Source organism: Alexandromys fortis, unplaced genomic scaffold, assembly GCF_014885135.2.
Source record: "Alexandromys fortis isolate MF-2015 unplaced genomic scaffold, M_Fortis_MF-2015_v1.1 scaffold_99, whole genome shotgun sequence".
NCBI classification, from domain to species: domain Eukaryota; kingdom Metazoa; phylum Chordata; class Mammalia; order Rodentia; family Cricetidae; genus Alexandromys; species Alexandromys fortis.
The window spans coordinates 2759476-2780901 of record NW_026067982.1 but is presented as its reverse complement, the minus strand read 5'-3'; the positions used below and the strand labels follow the sequence as shown (position 1 = coordinate 2780901).

Sequence of the window (21426 nt, the reverse complement as noted above, 5' to 3'; positions counted from 1 at the left end):
TAAAATAAGAAATCCCTGGCAGGGGGCTGGAGAGATGGCTCAGCGGTTAAGAGCATTGTCTGCTCTTCCAAAGGTCCTGAGTTCAATTCCCAGCAACCACATGGTGGCTCACAACCATCTGTAATGAGGTCTGGTGCCCTCTTCTTGCTTGCAGGCATACATGGAGGCTGAACTCTGTACATAATAAATAATTAAATCTTAAAAAAAAAAAAGAAAAAGAAAAAGAAAGAAAGAAATCCCTGGCATCCTAAAATTGTTCTTTGCCAGAATTTTAGATAAATGACATCTGACCTTTCTTAGTGTTTTATACATTGTAGCATTCAATATCTGAACAGCTTCATTATCGCCACTTTACAGATAGAAAACTGAAGCCAAAGAGGTTTAGGAACTAAATCTTCTAAGGTTTAACATTTAGCAAGTAGCAGCACCAGAATTTAAGCTCAGGCAGTCTCAATTCATCTGGCATCACTAACAATCTTTTCCCCTCCCTTATCAAGTAGTTCATTAAGGTAACAGGATATCTAGTTTTACAGACATTAGAGATTTGGGAAATGTGTTCAGTCACAGTAAAAGATAACTTTATAGTCAACAAATGTTTACTCCAGTGACCTTAAGCAAAGGAAGAATTTATGGGAGGTTATAGAGTTAGCTCGTGGAACTCAAGAGAATAGTTGAGGCTCTAAAAGGACTAAGGGTCAGAGCTAGATAATCAGAAGACAGGTGTACCCTCTTTTCAGATGTCTGTATTAGATCTCCATGACAGACAGACAGAAGGTAAACAAACACTGCTGTCTTCCACAAGTGCGAAGTTCTCAGAAAACCAGAGTGTGAGCAGGATATAAAGTACCCCTGCACCCTAGACCTTGGATACAGACATATATACCATGAGGGTCCTGTCCTTCTCTGCCAAACAAGGAATGTGCCTAGCCTCAATCCCCAGTTTTCATACTGTCCTATTACTCATATAACCTTCCATCTTTTTTTCTAGCCTTTCTTTTCTGAATAAAAACCTTTTGACTCTTCATAGTCCTTGGAATTCCCCCTTTTACTTCCTATATGTTAGACTCTGTATTTTTAAGATAAGATGAATTATCTTACTGCACTTCATCATTTCCCTAGCCAAGCCGTGGACCATACTGATCTCAAGATCCCACAGGTTTAATTATTCATCCAGGCTCTGGCCAGTCCCTTTCTGTCTGTCAGAATCCAGCCCAGTTTTCAAGGCTCCAAGTCATTTAAAAATTCTTTGTTCACTTGTTGTTTGGGTTTGTTTTTTGAGAAAGAATCTTCTGTGCTTCCCAAGCTGGCCTCAAACTTACAGTCATCTGCCTGCTGCTGCTTCATGAATACTGGGATAACAGGCATGAACCACCACACCTGACTTTCTCTAAAGAGTGTTATGTGATCCTGACAACACCTAGGGTGACTAACTAAACTTGCATGCCCAGGAATTCCAGGGACATGTGAGTTTCAGTACACAGGACATTTGTAGGCAGACAAATTCTTAAGACATCCTACAGCCCCCAGTGTCTCCTCATATACTGCATTGCTTGGACAGAAAGCCCTGTGAAAGTACCAGGAGCCAGTACTTCAGCATTTTACACAAAGTCCTTTCCACATTACTACTTACACTCTTCATTGTAGAGACCCATTGGATTCCAGTTCACACAGAACACATTATTATACTCACAATAATGCAAACTCAGAGGATTTGTGGTGTTTAGTTTTCAGTAAGCACTACACGGCCCCTTTTTATGTTAACATAACATTATGTCTTTATTTTTCCAGCCCAGATGACTTACTCAATGCCTTGAACGAGGGTATCAGCCGTGCTGATGTCATCATCACCTCAGGAGGTGTATCGATGGGGGAAAAGGTGAGACTCGTGAGATCTAGTCACTTTAGTGTCTTTACCATAGACCACCGCTGAGCTGTGCTTCTCTGATAGAACATTCTGACCCTAAGCAACATAGAGAAAAAAATTAGTAACTTACACTTCCAGGTTCATCATTCAGGGAAGTGGGGACAGGAACTCAAGTAGAAGCTTAAAGCAGAAACCATGAGCTTGCAGGCTCACTTACAGGCCACCTATCCATAAAATAGTGCCACCTTGTGGGTGGGCCCCCCAAAATCAACTAATAATGAAGACAGTTCCTCACAGAAATGCCCACAGATCAACCTGATAAAGACAATTGAGCCTTTTTTTTTTTTTTTTTTTTTTTTTTTTTTTTTTTATCGTATTTTTTTTTTGTTTTTTTTTTTTTTTTTTTTTTTTTTTTTTTTTGATTTTCAAGACAGGATTTCTCTGTAGCTTTTGGTTCCTGTCCTGAAACTAGATCTTATAGACCAGGCTGCCCTTGAACTCACAGAGATCTGCCTGCCTCTGCCTCCCGAGTGCTGGGATTAAAGGTGTGCACCACCACCACCACCACCACCTGGCTGAGCCTCATTTTTCAGATGATTCTAGGCTGTATCAAGTTGACAGTTAATACTAACTAGAACAGATACGCATCTATTATTCATGAGAGCCCCACAAAGCTGAAAACATGAAGGTTTTAGAAAGTGCTGATCTTTATTTAAAAAATAAAATAAAAAATAAAAACTCAGTCAAGGTGCTTACATGAGGAGAAGTGTAGAGGAAAATCCCACAAATTGTAGAATGCGTTTTGCTCTTTCCTTATTAGACATTTGTTTTTCACTTACTTTTACAGCATTAGGACTTCCTTTATGTTTTACATTTATGCCCAAGATAAAAATCTACAATTCTAAAATTTGAACATGACCTCCCAGATGAAACCATCTCACCCACCATATTTTCTTATATTTTTGTTTATTTGTTATTTATTTTATATCCCAACCACAGCCTCTCCTCCCACTCCCTAACCTCACCTCCCTCTGCCCACACCCCCACCCAGTCCACTCCTCCTCTGTATTTCTCTGAGCAGGCCTCCCACGGGCATCAGCAAAGGATGACATACCAAGTTGCCATAAGATCAAGAACCTCCCCCTGTATTCAGGCTGGACAAGGTAATCCAGCATGAGGAATAGGTTCCTAAGAGCCATCCAATACACTAGAGACAGCCCTGCTCCCATTTCCATGAGTCCCAGAAAAAGGCTGAAACACGATTAATAAAAACTCAGAGAAATTGAAGTTCAATCTGAAGGTCAGAAAAGCAAAATATCCAATCACTGGCTCTTATCTTGACCTCAGTCCGAAAATGGTGATCCTGCCTCCAGGAATCTCAGAATGAGAGTGTGTTTGAGAGCTGTCTCCTCCCATTTTAATCTTCTCTAGGGCTGGGATTAAAGGCATGCATTGCCTGGTTTCTAGAACCTACTGTGGATACTGGGATTAAAAGTGTGTTACCACTGCCTGGTCTGTAAGGCTGACCATTGGGGCTCTTTTACTCTCTGATCTTCAGGCAAGCTGTATTTACTAAAATACAATTGAAATGCCACTACAGTAGTACAAGCTACACAACTGTCACATTTATACAGAGGGCCTAGAGCAACCCTATGCAGGCTCCCTGGTTGTTGGTTCAGACTCTGTTTTTGTTTTTGCTTATGTTTTTCAAGACAGGGTTTCTCTGTAGCTTTGGCACCTCTTCTGGTGGTACAGACTCTGTAAGTTCCCATGAACCAGGCTAGCCATTTCTGTGGTTTATTCCTGTGGTGTCTCTGACACCCCCCCTCCCGCCCCTCCTTCCCCCCGCACCTCCTACAATTCCTCCTTCCTCTCCTCAGCAGGTCTCCTGGAGCTCAAGTGGGCTCTGGGTCTCTGGACCTACCTCCACCACCTTCATCAGGATGAAGGCTCTCTGGTGTAACCTGGGTAGTTACCAATCCAATCACAAGGGATGGCCACATCAGGCTATGCATCTACGGCTGCCAGGGGTCTTAGCTTGAGCCATTCTTGTAGACTGTTGGAAGTTTCCCTTGCCTCAGACTTCTACTCGACTCCTTAAAGCCCCCCTTTCCAGGTATCTTTCTCAACACTCTCCCCCTCCACCCACCCCACAAAATTCCCATGTCCACCGGCCCCTAGTCCAACTAGGAGATCACCTCTATTGAGCCTCATTATTACCTAGGGTAACAAGGGTCTGTGAATTGTAGCATGGTTATTCTTTACAGTTAATATCCACTTATAAGTGAGTACATTCTATTTTCGTCATTCGGTGACTGGGTTACCTCAGGATAATTTTTTTTAGTTCCATCCATTTGCTTTCAAATTTCCTGATGTCATTATTTTAAACAGCTGACTAATTGTTGAAATATGAGCGGTGGCGGGGCTGCGTCCCCAACACCCCGGCCGCTTGGCTAGCTCATGCCCGAAATAACAACACACAAACTGTATTCATTTAAGAACTGCTTGGCCCATGAACTCTAACCCTTACAGGCTAATTCTCGCACCTGGACTAGCCCATTTCTAATGATGTGTGTAAGCACCCCAAGGTGCGCTTACCGGGAAGATTCTAGCCTACATCCATCCGGGATTGGAGGAGCTTCATTTCGTGCATCTGCCTGGGAGAGCTGAGCATGGTGTCTCTGCTCCAGCAGAGCTGTCGGGTCTCTCCGGTCCCTCTGGAAGCAGCGCAGAGTCTGACCTCACTTCCTCTTCCGCCCAGCATTCTATTCTGTTTCCTCCTCCCATCTATCTTTTAACCTATCAGAGCCAGCAGTTTCTTTATTGCTCAGCCAATGAAATCAACAGATTGATATGACACTCCCACATCAACTAATATTCCATTATGTAACTATACCACATTTTCTTTATCCATTTTTCAGTTGAGGGACATCTAGGTTGTTTCCAGGTTCTGGCTATTATGAATAATGCTGCTGTGAACATAGCTCAGCAAATGTCCTTGTGGTATGATTGAGCATCTTTTGGGTATATGCCCAAGAGTGTTATTTCTGGGTCTTGAGATAGATCAATTCCCAATTTTCTGAGAAACCACCATATTGATTTTTAAGGTGGCTGTACAAGTTTACTCTGCCACCAGCAATGGACGCATGCTCCCTTTGTTCCACATCCTCTCCAACATGAGCTCTCACTTGTGTTTTTGATCTTAGCCATTCTGGCAGGTGTAAGATAAACTCAGAGTCATTTTGATTTGCATTTCCCTTATGGCTAAGGATAATGGAACATTTCTTTTTAAAAAAAAATTTATTTATTTATTTATTTATTTATTTATACAATGATGTCTGTATGCCTGCAGGCCAGAAGAGGGCACCAGACCTCATTACATATGGTTGTGAGCCACCATGTGGTTGCTGGGAATTGAATTCAGGACCTTTGGAAGAGCAGGCAATGCTTTTAACCACTGAGCCATCTCTCCAGCCCCAATGGAACATTTCTTTAAGTGTTTCTCTGCCAGTTGAGATTCTTCTGTTGACAATTCTCTATTTAGGTCAGCATCCATTTTTTTAATTGGATTACTTGGTTTTTTTTTTTTTGATGTCTAATTTCTTGACTTCTTTATATATTTTAGAGATCAACCCTCTGTCAGATGTGGGGTTGATGAAGATCTTTTCCCATTCTGCCATTTTGTCCATTGACAGTGCTTTTGCCTTACAGGAGCTTTTCAGTTTCATGAGGTCTCATTTATTAATTGTCATCTCAGTGTCTGTGCTACTGGTGTTCTATTCAGGAAGTTGTCTCCTATGCCCATGCGTTCAAGGCTGCTTCCCACTTGCTCGTCTATCAGCCTCAGTGTAACCGGATTTATATTGAAGTCTTTGATATACTTGGACCTGAGTTTTCTGTAGGAAGATAGATATGGATCTATTTGCATTCTTCTGCATGTCGACATTCAGTTATGCCAGCACCATTTGTTGAAGATGCTTTCTTCATTTTATAGTTTTGGCTTCTTTGTTAAAAACCAAGTGTCCATAGGTGTGTGGGTTTATGCCTGAGTCTTCGATTCAATTCCATTGATCAATGTGTCTGGTTTTTATGCCAATACCATGATGTTCTTAATATTCTGTAGTTGATCTTGAGATCAAGGATAGTGATGCCTCCAGCAGTTCTTTAATTGTACAGGAGTGGTTTAGCTATTCTTGATTTTTTGTTCTTCCATATGAAGTTGATTATTGTTCTTTCAAGATCTTTAAAGAATTCTGTTGGAATTTTGATGGGGATCATACTGAATCTGTAGATTGCTTTTGGTAAGATGGCCATTTTTACTATGTTAATCCTACTCATCCATGAGCATGGGAGATCTTTCCATATTCTGATATATCTTCTTCAATTTCTTTCTTTAAAGACTTAAGTTCTTGTCATACAGGTCTTTTACTTGCTTGGTTAGAGTTACCCCCAAGATATTTTATATTGTTTTTATCATAAGAGAGTTGTTTCCCTGGTTTCTTTCTCAGCCCTTTTATCATTTGTATATAAGACAGCTACTGATTTTTTTTTAGTTAATCTTATATCAAGCCACTTTGCCAAAGGTGTTTATCAGCTATAGAAGTTCCCTGGTAGAATTTTTGGGACCCTTGTGTATACTATCAAATCATCTGCAGATAGTGAAAGTTTGACTTTTTCCTTTCTAATTTGTATACCCTTAGTCTCCTTAATATCTAGCTAGAACTTCGAGTACTAAATTGAATAGATATGGAAAGAGTGAACAGTCTTGTCTTTTTCCTGATTTTAGTGGAATTGCTTGAGTTTCTCCCTGTTTAATTTTTTGTTGGCTGTCAGCTTGGTGTATATTGCTTTCTATAATATAATTATATTACAATTAGATATGTTCTTTGTATCATTGATCTCTCCAAGACTTTTATCATGAAGGGGTGTTGGGTTTTATCAAAGGCTTTTTCAGCATCTAATGAGATGATCATGTGGATTTTTTTCTTTTAGTTTGTTTATATTGTAGATTACACTGACAGGTTTTTGTATGTTGAACCATCATCACTGCATCTCTGGGTAAGTCCACTTGATCACTGTGGATGATCTTTTTGATGTGTTCTTAGACTTGGTTTGCCAGTATTTTATTGAGTATTTTTGCATCCATGCTCATGAAGGAAATTGGTCCATAATTCTCTTCCTTTGTTGACTATTTGCGTGGGTTGGTTGAGTATTTGTGTGGTTTGATTATCAGGGTAACTGTAGCTTCGTAAAAAGAATTTGGCAGTATTCCTTCTATTTCTGTTTTATGGACTAATTTGAGGAGTACTGGTATTAGCTCTTCTTTGAAAGTCTGGTGTAATTTTGCACTGAAACCATTTGATTCTGAGCTTTTCTTGGTTGGGAGAATTTTATTGACTGCTTCTATTTCCTTAGGAGTTATAGATCTGTTTAAATTGTTTATATGATCTTGGTTTAATTTTGGTATGTGGTATTTATCAAGAAATTTGTCCATTTTTTAGATTTTTCAATTTTGTGAAATACAGGTTTTTGAAGTATGACCTGATGATTTTCTGGATTTCCTCAGTGTCTGTTGTTATGTTCCCCTTTTTGTTTCAGATTTTGTCAATTTGAATTTTCTGTCACTGCCTTTTAGTTATTTTGAATAAGGGTTTGTCTATTTTGTTGATTTTTCTCAAAGAATGAACTGTTTCATTGATTCTTTATATTGTGCTTTTTTGTTTCTATTTTGTTGATTTCGGTCCTCAGTTTGATTATTTCTTGTCGTCTGCTTCTTCTGGGTGAGTTTGCTTTTATTCTATAGCTTTCAGGTGTGCTGTTAAGTTGCTAGTGTGAGATTTCTCCTAATTCTTCATGAAGGCACTTAGTGCTTTGAACTTTCCTCTTAGCACCACTTTCAGTATGTCCCATATGTTTGGGTATGTGGTGCATGCATTTTCAGTGAATTCTAGGAAGTCATTAATTTCCTTATTTCTTCCTTGACTCAGTGGTGGTTCAGTTAAGAGTTGTTCAATTTCCATGAGTTTGTAAGTTTTCTGTAGTTTGTGTTGTTGTTGAACCCCAACTTTAATCCATGGAAATCTGATAACATATAGAGGCTATTCCAGTTGTGTGTGTGTGTGTGTGTGTGTGTGTGTGTGTGTGTGTGTGTGTGTGTGAAGATTTGCCTTGTGACCAAGTATATGGTCAGTTTTAGAGAAGGTCCCATGCGGTGCTGAGAAGACGGTATATTCTTTGATGTTTGGGTGAAAAATTCTATAGATATCTGTTAGCTCCATTTGAGTCATAATATGTTAATTCCATTATTTCTCTGTTTAGTTGCTGTCTGGATGACCTACTTGTCCATTGGTATGAATGGGGTGTTGAAGTCTCCCACTATTGATGTGTGGGGTTCACTGTGTGATTTGACATGGGTGCCCTTGTATTTGGGGCATAGATGTTCAGAATTGAGACATCATCTTGGTGTATTTTTCCTTTGGTGTATATGAAATGTCATTCTCCATCTCTTTTGATTAATTTTGTTTTCAAATCTATTTTGTTAGATATTAGCATAGCTATACCAGCCTGCTTCTTTGGTTCATTTGATTGGAAAATCTTTTTCCAACCCTTTACTCTTGAGTTAATATCTGTCTTTGATATTGAGGTGTGTTTCTTGTATGCAGCAGAAGGGTGAATCCTGATTTCTTATCCGTTCTGTTAGCCTGGGTCTTTTTATTGGTGAATTGAGTCCATTGATATTGAGAGATAGTAATGACCAGTGATTGTTAATTAATTCCATCTGTTTTTTGGTGGTGGTGGTGTTGCCCACCATATTTTCTAAACTTTACCAAATTCTTTAGCTTCTCCTCCTGACAAGAAGAACAAAGAATGGGGATTCCTTTTGCCCTTATTTATTCAAAGTATCATAAAAGAAAAGTGTAGAGCTCAATAAAAAATTTAAAAAGATAATTGCAATGAAAAAATATATACATATGTATGATTTTAGATGACTAAGAATTTTGCACATAGTATATCTTAGTCCTCTATAAGTGTCAGATTAAGCATTGTAGCATCACTAAGCTTGTATGTCTGAATGAAATGTTGGTGTACAATTATTGGACCCATTGAATAATGTTATTAAAGTAAAATATTCATTACTATAATAATCAAATCTATTTTGTCTCAGAAATATTTTAGAAATGTTTTGCCAGTCTATCCCTTCCTAAATTTTCTTATATATCATAGTAATAACTTAAATTTAAAAATTATAGTAATAACATAGTTGTAGTGATAGGAGCGGCGGGGCTGTGTCCCCAGCATCCCGGGCGCCTGGCTAGCTTATGCCCCGAAATAACAACACACAAACTGTATTCATTTAGGCACTGCTTGGCCCATTTCAATCTAGCCTCTTCTCGGCTAACTCTTGCACCTGGACTAGCCCATTTCTAATTATCTGTGAAGGCACTCCAAGGTGCGCTTACTGGGAAGATTCTAGCCTACGTCCATCCTGGGTCAGAGCTTCATTGCGTGTGTCTCTGAGAGGAGCTATGGAGTCTGTCTGAGGAGTCTTACCTCACTTCCTCTTCCTCCCAGCATTCTGTTCTGTTTACTCCTCCCACCTAGGTTTTAACCTATCAGGGCCAAGCAGTTTCTTTTTTGCTTAACCAATGAAATCAACAGATTGATATATGACACTTCCACATCACATAGTTTTATCAAAATTCATATTTTCCTCATTTTTCTGGGGCAAGGTTTCATGTAACCAGGCTAGCCTTGTACTTGCTACATAACTAAGGATAGCCTTGGATTTTTGGTCCTTCTGCTTCCAACTCTAGAGTGAGACAGACATGTGCTAAAATGCCTGGTTGTAAAATTCATATTTTCTAGGAGCTAGACTATAGATGATATATATAGTTACATATAAGATCTTGAGCCCTGCCCTCTTCAGCTATGAGGTGATCTAAATCTGACTCTGGTCTATGAATTCTGTTGTCTCTGAGAACAAATTCAGTAACCTGAACAGAAAATACTACATTTCCATTCACAAACTTTGGTTTTAAACTCTTTGGGAACAGAATTTCAGTTTCCAAAGACCAAAGAAGAAAAAGAATCTCAACCTAAGACTGTGATTTCAGATTATATCTAGAAGGAAGGTGATAATAGTGCATATAGTTGTACTTGCTGCACATAAATAGCTTTGTAAGTCTTTCTTCAAAGTCTCCCAGAAGCTTTTAGTACCAGATAAAGCAGACATATTGTAAAATCCAAAGGCTGGGTTTGGAGTCTGTACTGTGGGAGTGCTCTAAGAAATGATTTGCAGCATGTTTTCATTATCAAATTGTTCTTAGTATCAAAAGAGCACAGCCTAAAGTCAGGATTGTTTGATGCATAATGTATTTCCAGGGATTTTTTTACACTAAGAATTTTTTTTAGTTACTAAGGAGCTAATTGTGGGATAATGCCACTAGGCGGACCTAAGGTTTGCCTTTTCTAGTACCTCTAGAGAGGCAAAAACTTATAACACACACAGTCTTGGCATAAGTATGAACACTTCTGAATCTAATCTATTAGTGCTAACAAAGATGTCAGCTTTTTAGGATTTTATTTAGAAGAAAACAAAGCTAATAAAATTAAGCACACTGATTTTGTTTACTATCTCCCTGTCAAGATCCTTACACTAGACCTTTAATTCATCCTTTTCAGATAAGGGTATCCCAAAGTTTACCTGAGCATTGTCCTTATCTCCTCGAGCTGGAGCTGTGACTGGAATTGCTAGGATCTGGAGCCTGGGCCCTGGCAGCCCTAACAATCAAGGTTCAGTCACCTGTCTTCAGTAAGCTAGTTAAAGAGACAAGCACTGGTGAAAAGCAGGAAAAGGAGATTTACACAATGTGACCACACTGAGACTAATCAGGTCCAGTAACCTCCCAACCCAAAGTCTGTCTTCAAGACCTTGGCTTGAAGTTCAAGTTAAACTTGATGTAAGCATAACTAAGAGTTCATCATCAAGGTGTGGCCCCGCCCATCACTGACTCATTATTGATTTAATTCTAGTCTCTTCTGCAGGGTGGTCTGGCAAGTTGTCAGGACTGTGTGAAATCTCTTTGGGGAAAACAATTTCATAAAAGTTTGATCAACCAGGTGTGGCATATACTTCTAATCCTAACTTTTTGAGGCTAAAGCAGGAAAACTGTGACTTTGAGACCAGCCTGAGAAGTGTTGGTGAATGTTTCCTCTGGTGATAAAATTACAAAGATTTTTTTATCTATCAAATCTCTAGAGAGCTCCGGTAAAGCAAACTGTGTTAGTCACTTTTTACCTCTTTCATAAAAGCTTGATACAAACAGTGTAGGGGAGGGGCTTTATTACAGCTGTTGTTTTAGAGGTTTCAGTTCTTCCTGTCAAAAAAGTCCTGATGGAACAGAGCAGCTGACAGCAGGGTGCCAGGAAGCAGAGAGAAGTGTCTGCACCACTGAGCCTGCTCCTTTTCCTTTTATTCTCTCAGATGATATTCAACTTCAAATCACAGTTCTTCTCACTTAGCCAATCCTTTGTGGAAACAACCTCACAGATACCGCCCAAAGTTTTAACTAAGTTCCTAGGCATTTATCAGTCCAATCAAATTGGTGTAAACATCACAGTTGCTGATATATTTGTGTTAATGCCAATTTTAGGAATCTAACCTAGGGCTACCTGAGCATCTCTTCTCAAACAGGCAGCTCCTTCTATGAAACTCTTAAAACACTTCAAACAAGCCCAACTGTTTTTACTACCTCTTCTTATATGATTCAAGAACCAACCTGTGGTTTTCTAGAGGCCCCCTAGGAACTTTGGAGATAATTTTAAATATAAAGATATTCTAAAATTTTCTTTCTCTTAAATTTAAGACTGAATTTTAGAAGGCTAAAACATTACCAATAAGTTATTTTTCAAGCCAACAACAAAAAATACTTGAAAAATGAGCACAGGGGCTGGAGAGGATTCTCTGTGTGTGTTAGAGAAATGACTACTCTTCAGACGGTCCAGGTTTGTTCACAGCTCCTCATGGTGATGCACAAAAGTCTATAACTATAATTCCAGAGACCTTCATGCCCTCTTCTGGCCTCCACGGGCACCAGGAACACAAATATATATGCAAGCAAGACATTCACACACTTAAAAGATAGATAGATAGATAGATAGATAGATAGATAGATAGATAGATAGATAGATAGATAGGTAGGTAGGTAGGTAGGTAGGTAGATAGATAGATAGATAGATAGATAGATAGATAGATAGATAGATAGATTTTTTAATATACTTATAAATAACATGTTTGGGACATGTTTTGCTCACTCCCAAGTAAGGGGAATTTGTTCTTTGTTGTGTTTCTTTAACCAGAAACAAAATAAGTATAAATCCAAACAGGAAAATATTACTTAACATCAAAGATGCAGTGGGTGGGGGAGGAGCTCAATCAATAAGGTTCTTGTAACACAGGCATGAGGACCTCAACTCAGATCTCCAGAGCACAAGGGAAAGTGCAGCGGCATACACTGTAATTCCAGAGTTGTAGAGCAAAGGCAGGAGGATGGAATCCCACATCCGTGAGTGCCAGGGTCAGTGATAAATCCCACTTAAAAACTAAGGTGGAAGCCAGGCAGTGGTGGTGCACACCTTTAATCCCAGCACTCGGGAGGCAAAAGCAGGTAGATCTCTGTGAGTCCAAGCCATTCTGGTCTACAGATCGAGTTCCAGGACAGCCAGGGCTACATAGAGAAACCTTGTCTCGAAAAAAAATTTTAATAATAATAATAATGACAAGGTGGAAAGGGGCCAGTAATGTGGCTCACCATGTAAGAATGCTTGCTTCTAAGACTAATGACCCTAGTTTGAGTCCCAGAACATACATGGTGGAAGAATAGAACCAATTCCCTTGAGTTGGCCTCTGACCTGCCCTTAAAATGATCACACACACACACATACACATGTGTGCACCCACCCCTTCCTCACTCTTTTTCAAGAATTCTCTTAAAAGGTGGAGAGCAATTGAGGGAGATATCTAAGTCCACCTCTGGCATCCACACACATGTAAGTTCATTAAGCTTGAGTTAACTAAAATGTAATTACTAAGGCTTTGTTTAGGCATGGTTTATAAAACAAGACAAATCAAAGTCACTTCTAAAGTTCCGACCTCTCTATAGCATATAAAAATAAGCAAATTACATTCTTAAAAATTTGTTAACTTAAAACTATACTTAGCAATCAATAATTTAGTATTACATCTTACATAAAAATTATCTTAAGTATCTAACAATTATTTACTAGTTAACTATCAGTTAAAGATTTTAGCTTATTTAGTAACGTTGAAAAGTTACTTTCAAAAAATGACATAATTCACTCTCTGTCCTCAACATTTCGCATGCCTGCATCCCTCTTGTTCTGCAGGGCTTAGTCACCACCCCTTCTATAATGGCCTTTCCTAATTCTCTAGCCCACTTCCTAGTATTCTCTCACACAGTGACTGACTGTTCCTTTGTAGCAAGTACCACAAATGGCATTTATTTTGTTAATCTGCTTTTGAAGAATTGTTTTCATCTAATAAGAATACATAATATAGTTTCCTTGTTTCAAGGCATGTCTGCCATTATATCCTCAACACACAGAATTCTTGATACTTAATAAGCATTTGGAAACATTTGCTGAAACCAAGTATAGTAGCAGCTGCCTATAATTCCACCACTGGGAGGCTGAGGCAGGACCTTGAATTCAAAGCCAGTCTGGGCTGCATAAATAGATAACCTTGTCTCAAAAAGGAAAAAAATCACAAATCCCCAAGGATTGTTGGAGCAGGAGGTGTTGGCACAAAAGACCAAGAAGCCAAGTATAAAAGAGTAACTGAGAAGCTAATGAAGCAAACAAATTTTTCATAATTCTTTAAAAGTCAAGGTTTATTTGGGCATGGTGGTACACACCTTTAACCCAGCACTTGGGAAGCAGAGGCAGATGAATCTCTTAGTTCCAGGTGTACCTGGTCTGTATAGCAAGTTCCATAACAGCCAGGGCTACATGGTGAGACCCTGTCTCAAAAAAGAAAGGAAGGAAGGAAAGAAAGAAAAGCATTCAAATTTTTCCCTAGAGGAGAGTATCTGGAAAATATCTCAGACTTTAGTTTAAAACCTTGAAGAAGGGTAGTGCTTCACGGACAAAACATCGGCCTTTAAAGGAACTGAAACCCCAGTATAAAATTATTTCAGTCCCTGGATAAGGAGAATAATCTGAATCTACCTCAACTGGTTGCTAAAAGAAAACAAATCTTTTCTGGAGGAATATATCATGATCCAGAGCTTTCTAGCAAAATGACTTAAAATTGAGAGAAGAAATTTTTATAAAATAGTCCCTCAAGCTTGCATAGCAACCAATTCACTGCCTGAACCATCCTCCAGCCCTAACAAAGACTTTTCAAAACTTGTTTTTTAAAAAAAAAAAAAAGGAAAGAAAAGAAAAAGGAAGGAAGGAAGAAAAAGAAAAGCCAGCCAGAGATTCTGGAAGCTCTACTAATCAAAAGTAGGATAACCAGAAAGAAACCACACTTGAGTAATCCTGGCAAAACTACTGAAAACCAGTAACAATGAGCAATGTCACCAGAGCGCTTTGCCTCAAAAGTGAAAATTAAATTAACAGAGATTGTTTAGACATACATGATAGAACCCAGAACACAATCAAATAGCATAGCATTTCCAAAATTCAAAAATGTACTGCCAATAGAGAACTTAAATCCAGAAAAATATCCCTTTGAAGAAAAATATCACTTTGAAATTAGGTAAGGTTAAGAGATGTCTAGTCGATCAGTGTTTACCGTGTAGGTATAAAGACTGACTGAGGAGACAAAGGATTGTAAAAGAGTGCTAGAAGATACAGGACTCTTTGATGTGACATTTATCAATAAAACTCAAGGCTTTGTCCTAAAAACCGAGAATATGCTGAAGTACTAGAAAGTGAGTTGGAGCTGGGTGGTGGTGCACTCCTTTGATCCTAGCACTCAGGAGGCAGAAGCAGGTGGATCTCTGCGAGCTTGAGACTAGCCTGGTCTACAGAGCAAGTTTTAGTACAGCCAGCCAGTGCTACTCAGAGAAACCCTGTCTGGAGATGACACGCCCTGAAAAAGAATGGAAGGAAAACAGGAAGAGAGTGAGTTGGTCTGACACATCTCAAAGGCTCGCACTCCTGCACGGATGAGTACAGGCCATCGATAGAGTGTGGTCAGCCTGCCAGGAGCTGACACAGCTTCCCCAGAAAAACCATCAGTTGCCTACAGTTTCTCAGTTAGTGGTGGACTCTTGAATCTACCCCCACTTGTGCACTGATCCCTGAGCCTTAGGAAGGTCCACCTGTTGCTGAGCAGTCCTCTGCACTTTGGCCAGCTGTGAGATGCTGCATTAACCACTGTTACTGCACAAAGAAACCTCTCTAACGAGGCCTGGTGGTTGCACTAACCTATCAGTAATATGAAGTTAGAGGACAGTTTAATACTACGTTCATTTGGCAGAATGATAATAGTAGGTTCATCCTGGGGCCGATAAGCTCCCCAGCCATGGTTGTTAGCCAGATTCATCATACCAGCAATGTGTTTCCTCCACTTAGACATGGCTTAGATCTAATCAGAAAACAGTTAGTTACCCCTAACATTTGTACCACTGTTGTGACCATGAGCACATCTTGCCACACCAAATACAACTTCCTAAGACTTCTTTATTAATGGTCTCTCTTGGTCATAGAATTTTATCTCAGAGACAAAACCCATCAAGTAAAAACATTTCTATGGTTATTCTAGTTATTATCTTGTTTCCTCTACCAGATTATAATTTTCTTTATGTTTTTAAGACAGTGTTACTATCTAGCCCAGGCTGGCCTTGAACATGTGATTCTCCCATCTCTTCCTCCCAAGTACTGGGATTACAGGTATTATGCATCACCTCTGGCTCTACAATGTACCTTCTAGGGAGGCAGGAAAATATCTCTTTTATTTGAGTAATATTCCCTTGAGCCTCAACTGATACTCTACATACACAAAGCACCCCAAAAATAATTATTAGATGAGTAAATGAGTGAATGAGGAATGATTAGTTGAGTTAAGCAAAACAACTTCATAAAAATAGCAAAGATGTTCCTCTCAGTCATAAATCAATTTTATTTCCATTACTGTGTTAAAAGTCGGATATTAAAATGTCTGAAAATAAAGTAACTGTTTTTCTTGTTTGCAGGACTATCTCAAGCAGGTGCTGGACATTGATCTTCATGCGCAGATCCATTTTGGCAGGGTTTTTATGAAGCCAGGGTATGAAAATAATTTATATAATATATTAGGTTATTTGGATTGTTTTAACTAATTAAGTTTTAAAGGCTTTGTTTTTACAGTTTTTATTATGGGTTACTCATTTTAATGAAGAAAATATTTTAGTACTAGAATTCTTTTCATATGTTCAGTTCAGTTTGAAATAAGATTTCATTTTATGAATCCATGAGTTTCGTATAAGCAAAGCAAAGCAATTTTCTAACTTTGATTCCTTTTTAATTACCATGTCTAGTAACCTTCCCTCTTTTTTCCCAACACCTTCATTCTTTTTAAGAATAGTTTAGCATGAAATTTCTAAAATATACAGGGAAGTAGAAAAACAATGAACCCAAACACATGCCTATGACTGAAGTCAGTACTACCAGCATGCAGTTATATCTGCTTTATCAATTCCCCAACCTCTTTTTGGGGAGATGAAGCTAGATTGTTTTAAAGCTAACTCTAGACAGCATGTCATTTTCTTAAATCAGAAGAACAAGAAAACTGACCTATATAAATACAATAATATTGTCTTATCTAAAAAATAAATAATTTTCATATAACTTAATATCATAATCAGTATCAAAGTCTCCTAAATGTCAAGAGAAAGAATGCTTTTTAATAGTTGTTATAATTCAGAATCCAATCAAATCCACACATTTTTTCACTTAGTGATTAAATCTCTAACCTTTTGCTGTTAGATTTGGGTTGGTGGGGTGGTAATGATGGTGGTGGAGGAGGAGGTGGTGGTGGTGGTAGTTATCTTGGTGTGTTTTGGTTTTGTTTTTTATTTCTGCCACTGACTTGTTGGAGAAACTGGATCACTTTTCCTGTCAAGCAGGCAGAATGATTCTTCCTTGACTTGTTACTGAACATGTTTCTCTAGGCTAGGTCCAGACTCAATTGCTTCACATAAATACTTCATAATGGTTTTTAACATTGCTTCCCATCCTTTCCAAGAAGAAAATAAAATAGTCATACAGGAAGATTTTCACATTTCCTAAAAGCTAGTAACTCCCAAGAAGGACCCGCTGGGAGAAGGTCCTGCAGGCTGTAAATCCTCAAAGAATGCCTGATAGCAGTGTTAATAAAACACTTGGTCTTCAAGCAAGAACGCTGCCCTCTTAGAGTACCTGTTCATACCTCAGTGTGTGGAGGAGTGTTTTGGCACTTGTTCAGGATGTCACAGAAAGCAATCATGATGCTTTAATTTAGGATTATACTCTGACAGGGACTCATGAACCATGAGAAAGAGTGACATGGAGCTTACCATTGTTGTACTGGGAAATAAAGTAGGTTTTGAACCCAGTTCCCCAAAATCAAGTAACATCATGTTCTAACATCCTCAAGATTTTTTTTTTTTTTAATACCGGTTTCAGTTCTAGGACAAAGATTAGGCTTTACCTTCATAATTTAACTTCATTTAGTACAAAGCTAAGATTAACGTAACCCTAAAAGGGCTAGAAGAATGGATCAGCCATTAAGGGCACACTGTTCTTGCAGAAGACCTTGGTTTCCCAGCACCTACATGGCAGCTCACAACCATCTGTAACTCTGGTTCCAGGAGAATCCAACACCTTCTTCTGGCCTCTGCAGACACAGGCATACACATGGTGCATGTCATATATGCAGACAAAACACTCATATACATAAAACAAATCTTCAAAGAAAATTAGCCCTGGGCTGGAGAGATGCCTCAGCAGTTAAGAGCACTGCTCCTTCCCCCCCCCCCCAGGTCATGAGTTCAATTCCCAGCAACCACATGGTGGCTCACAACCATCTGTAATGAGATCTGGTGCCCTCTTCTGGCAGAACATTGTATACATAATAAATAAATAAATCTTTAAAAAAGAAAAAGAAAAAATAAAGAAAATTAGCCCTATGGTGTTCTCCTCAATTGTATAGGATTCTTTGCAGTATATCTCTGTTCATGGCTATTGAACGTGCCCCCAATCTTTCTATTACTAGAAGAAAAAAAAAAACCTTTTGGTTTTGAAACTATGAGATTTGGATCATTCTATTAAGAATAACATTTGGGGCCAGCAAGCTCGCTGAGTGGGTAAAAGTACTTGCCAACAAACCTGAGGCCCAGAGTCAATCACTAGAACCCATATAACAGAAAGAAAGAGAAAGAACTGTATCCTGCAGCTGTCCTCTGACATGCACATACATGCTGGCATGCACATACACAAGCACCAAATAAGTCAATAACAGCCTAGCATATGCTGTTGTTGTGTGCTGAACTTTCCCTGTCCCTTTGGCCAGCAGTGATTTGATTAGAGACAGAAGACATCCCAAAAGCTTATCAGTGTGCTTCTCACTAATGTCAAACATAAATTTGATTTTTGCCTTTGTAGGGAAGGAAATTGATATAACTTGTTTTCAGCTGTGGAAAATTATATGTGTGATATCTGTGATGTTAAGTACAGCTTGTGATGGTGATTTTATACTCACTAGTTCATTCTAACCACTCTCAACTTTAGTAGTGCTTCAGTCCCTCCTGTTTCTTCTTCTCCCCTAAAATCCTTCACTTTGGGACCTCAATCAATATATAAATTTGGTTAATTCTAATTTCAGAATAATCAGTATGTGTTAGATTCCAAGAAAATGGCTTTACAGAGCTAACACACTTCCAGCAGCCAGACCCTTGTGATAGTACTGCCTGAGGTTAAAGTGTTCTGTTGTAAATAAAATCTTTTTTTAAGTGAGTACCTTGGAAGAAATTACGTCTTTAGGATGTAAAGAAATTTAAAGTGCCCTTATACTTGATATTCCCTTTAAATACAGCTACTTTGCTATAAAAGAGTGGTTTGAAAAAAGTTGTCTTTCTTTAACTGGCCAGAATCCTACATGTAGCTAAATGTAAAAAGAACTTAGAAGTAGTTTGTTCTACTTGCTGGTGGAACAAAAAGAAACAGAAAATCAAATAAGTTAGCTTTGCCCTTTCCACAGACAGCACTTTCCAGATACAATTATGACAATTATATCTTTGGTTTTAAAGAAAAAGATACTCAGGCAACTGGGGAGATGGCCTCAGTCAGTGAACTGCTTGCCACACAGAATGGTGACCTGAGCTGAGATTTCAGTACCACATCAAACATTGGCAGGAAGCAGACAGGAGGATGCCAGTCACTGAGCTACAGGTTAGTGAGAGCCTGCGTCAAAAAGTAGGTGAAGAGCATAGAAGACTCTTACTGCCAACCTCTGACCTCCACACGCGCGCGCACACACACACACACACACACACACACACACACACACACTGGGCGGAGAAGAGGAGGAGGGAGGAAAGGATGGAGGGATACAGGGGGAGAAAGAGATCTTAAAAATATAAAGAAAAAATACTTAGTCAAATATTGCCAAGCTCTGCCATGGGTCATCTATAGCAAGTGTAGTTGTTCTCAGAAATGCTTATGGGATCTTACTTTTGTCAAACAGTAATAATCATGGCTGAGTTGCCTACCTGTAATCTAACCTTGTTCTATTACATAGCAAAGAATCAGGGAATAAGAAAAAACAGAAGTCCCAAAGTCCAAGTACTAACTCTATTATAGATTATCCTATGCTGACTTTTTCCAATATGAATCTTAAAGTTAAAATGACGGTTCAAAATATTTATTTTTACAAAATCTAAGTAGCTAAGTAAGATTGAGCCAAATTTTTTTTCTTTTCTTTTTCTTTTTTTTTCTTTTTTCTTTTTTTTTCTGTCTTTTCCCCACCGCCGCCTCCCCTTTCCCTCCCCCTCCCCTTCCCCCAATAAAGTCCCCCTCCCTCGTCAGCCCAAAGAGCAATCAGGGTTCCCTGCCCTGTGGGAAGTCCAAGGACCACCCGAGCCAAATTTTTAATATCTCCTAGATTCAGCTTTCACATCTACCAGATACTATGACAAATGTCATCTTTTGCTGTTGCTGTGAGACTTATATAAAATGAGTGTGATGCATAAATATTAACCTTAAATAATAGTAATTGATGTTGGTATTATTGATGGTACAACTCTACAAGTATGGAATAACCTAAGTGAGAAGCACAGAAACACAGCAACTTGAAATTACACTTTATAGAACAGCCCAGTGTTCTTATGAAAACATCAGTGCACATAAAAATAAAGTTTTTTAAAAAAAAAAGAAAATTGGGAGTTTGGATACTTGAAAACAGATGACCTAAAGCAAGTGACTTCAAAGTAGGAAGGGTTAAAGACAACAGAAGAGTTTCCTATGGTAAGTGAATCACTCAGTAAGAAAATTAGAGCACTGGCTTTACCTTTTCTGTTACTTAGCAATCACAAACAAGTGCGCTTTTTTTTCTAGCTTGCCAACAACATTTGCAACTTTGGATATTGATGGTGTAAGAAAAATTATTTTTGCACTACCAGGTAAGAATCATTAAAATTGTTTTCTCCATTTTCTAGAAAAATGACCAAAAAAAAAATAGGTTTCTCAGATGGCCAGTCTCTAGTCAACATCACTTGATTTATAATCTGAATAGTCTTATTAATTGGCAAACTACTTACCTTCTCTGATGCTAGTTCTTCACCTATAGAACAGGACTAACACCTAGTCCAACCAGAATGTTCTTCCAGGACACAGTCCTCAGCCTAAGATGATATCCAAATATAAGGGATATATACATTCTAATTAGATCTCACAACTAGACGTACTATCAAACATGAAACTTCTAGATCACATATAGCCAGGCATGGCAATACATATCTGTAATCTCAGCACTCAGGTGGCTGAGACAGGAATATCAAGAAATGAGGCCAGCCAGGGCTACATAGCATGATCTTATGTGTATGCAAACAAGGACAACTGTGCTTCTGTTCTTGGTGATTAGGGAAAGGAGGCAGAGCTGCTGATCCTGGTACGCCTCAGCCCGCGTTCACATGTCACCTGTCTGACATCAGCATTGCCCCCTAACTCCCATTCAAGCAGAAACTTGAATGTTCAGACTGTAGAAAACCAAGGTAGTCCAGTTTCTAAGAATTTGTTAATTCGGTTTTTATTACTTGCAGCCATGCATCTTAAGTCTTTGTGAATCTTGATCAATTTTAAAGCAGTTTAGAACTTTACGTATCTACTTGTTATTTTTTTAAACTATCCTTTAATTATAATTCCAACTCTGGTGAGGCTGAGGCAGGAGGATCACCACAGATTCAAGGCCAGCCTTGGCTATAAAGACCTAATCTTAAAAATTAAAATCCTGTAATAATTCTGCTCAAACCCCCATTTTGTTAACACCAATTCTTAAGAAAAGTAACTACTTATCCTTT

General features: G+C 38.7%; 1 protein-coding gene across 1 annotated transcript in view; it reads left to right on the top strand.

Annotated features, from left to right (window-relative positions):
- Positions 1 to 21426, top strand: part of Gphn (gephyrin) — a 326333-nt gene that overhangs the window by 296610 nt on the left and 8297 nt on the right. Inside the window, exons 17-19 of the mRNA XM_050158607.1 lie at positions 1789 to 1876; positions 16087 to 16160; positions 20465 to 20529. Of these exons, the coding sequence (XP_050014564.1) occupies positions 1789 to 1876; positions 16087 to 16160; positions 20465 to 20529 (227 nt within the window). The remainder of the gene's footprint in view (positions 1 to 1788; positions 1877 to 16086; positions 16161 to 20464; positions 20530 to 21426) is intronic.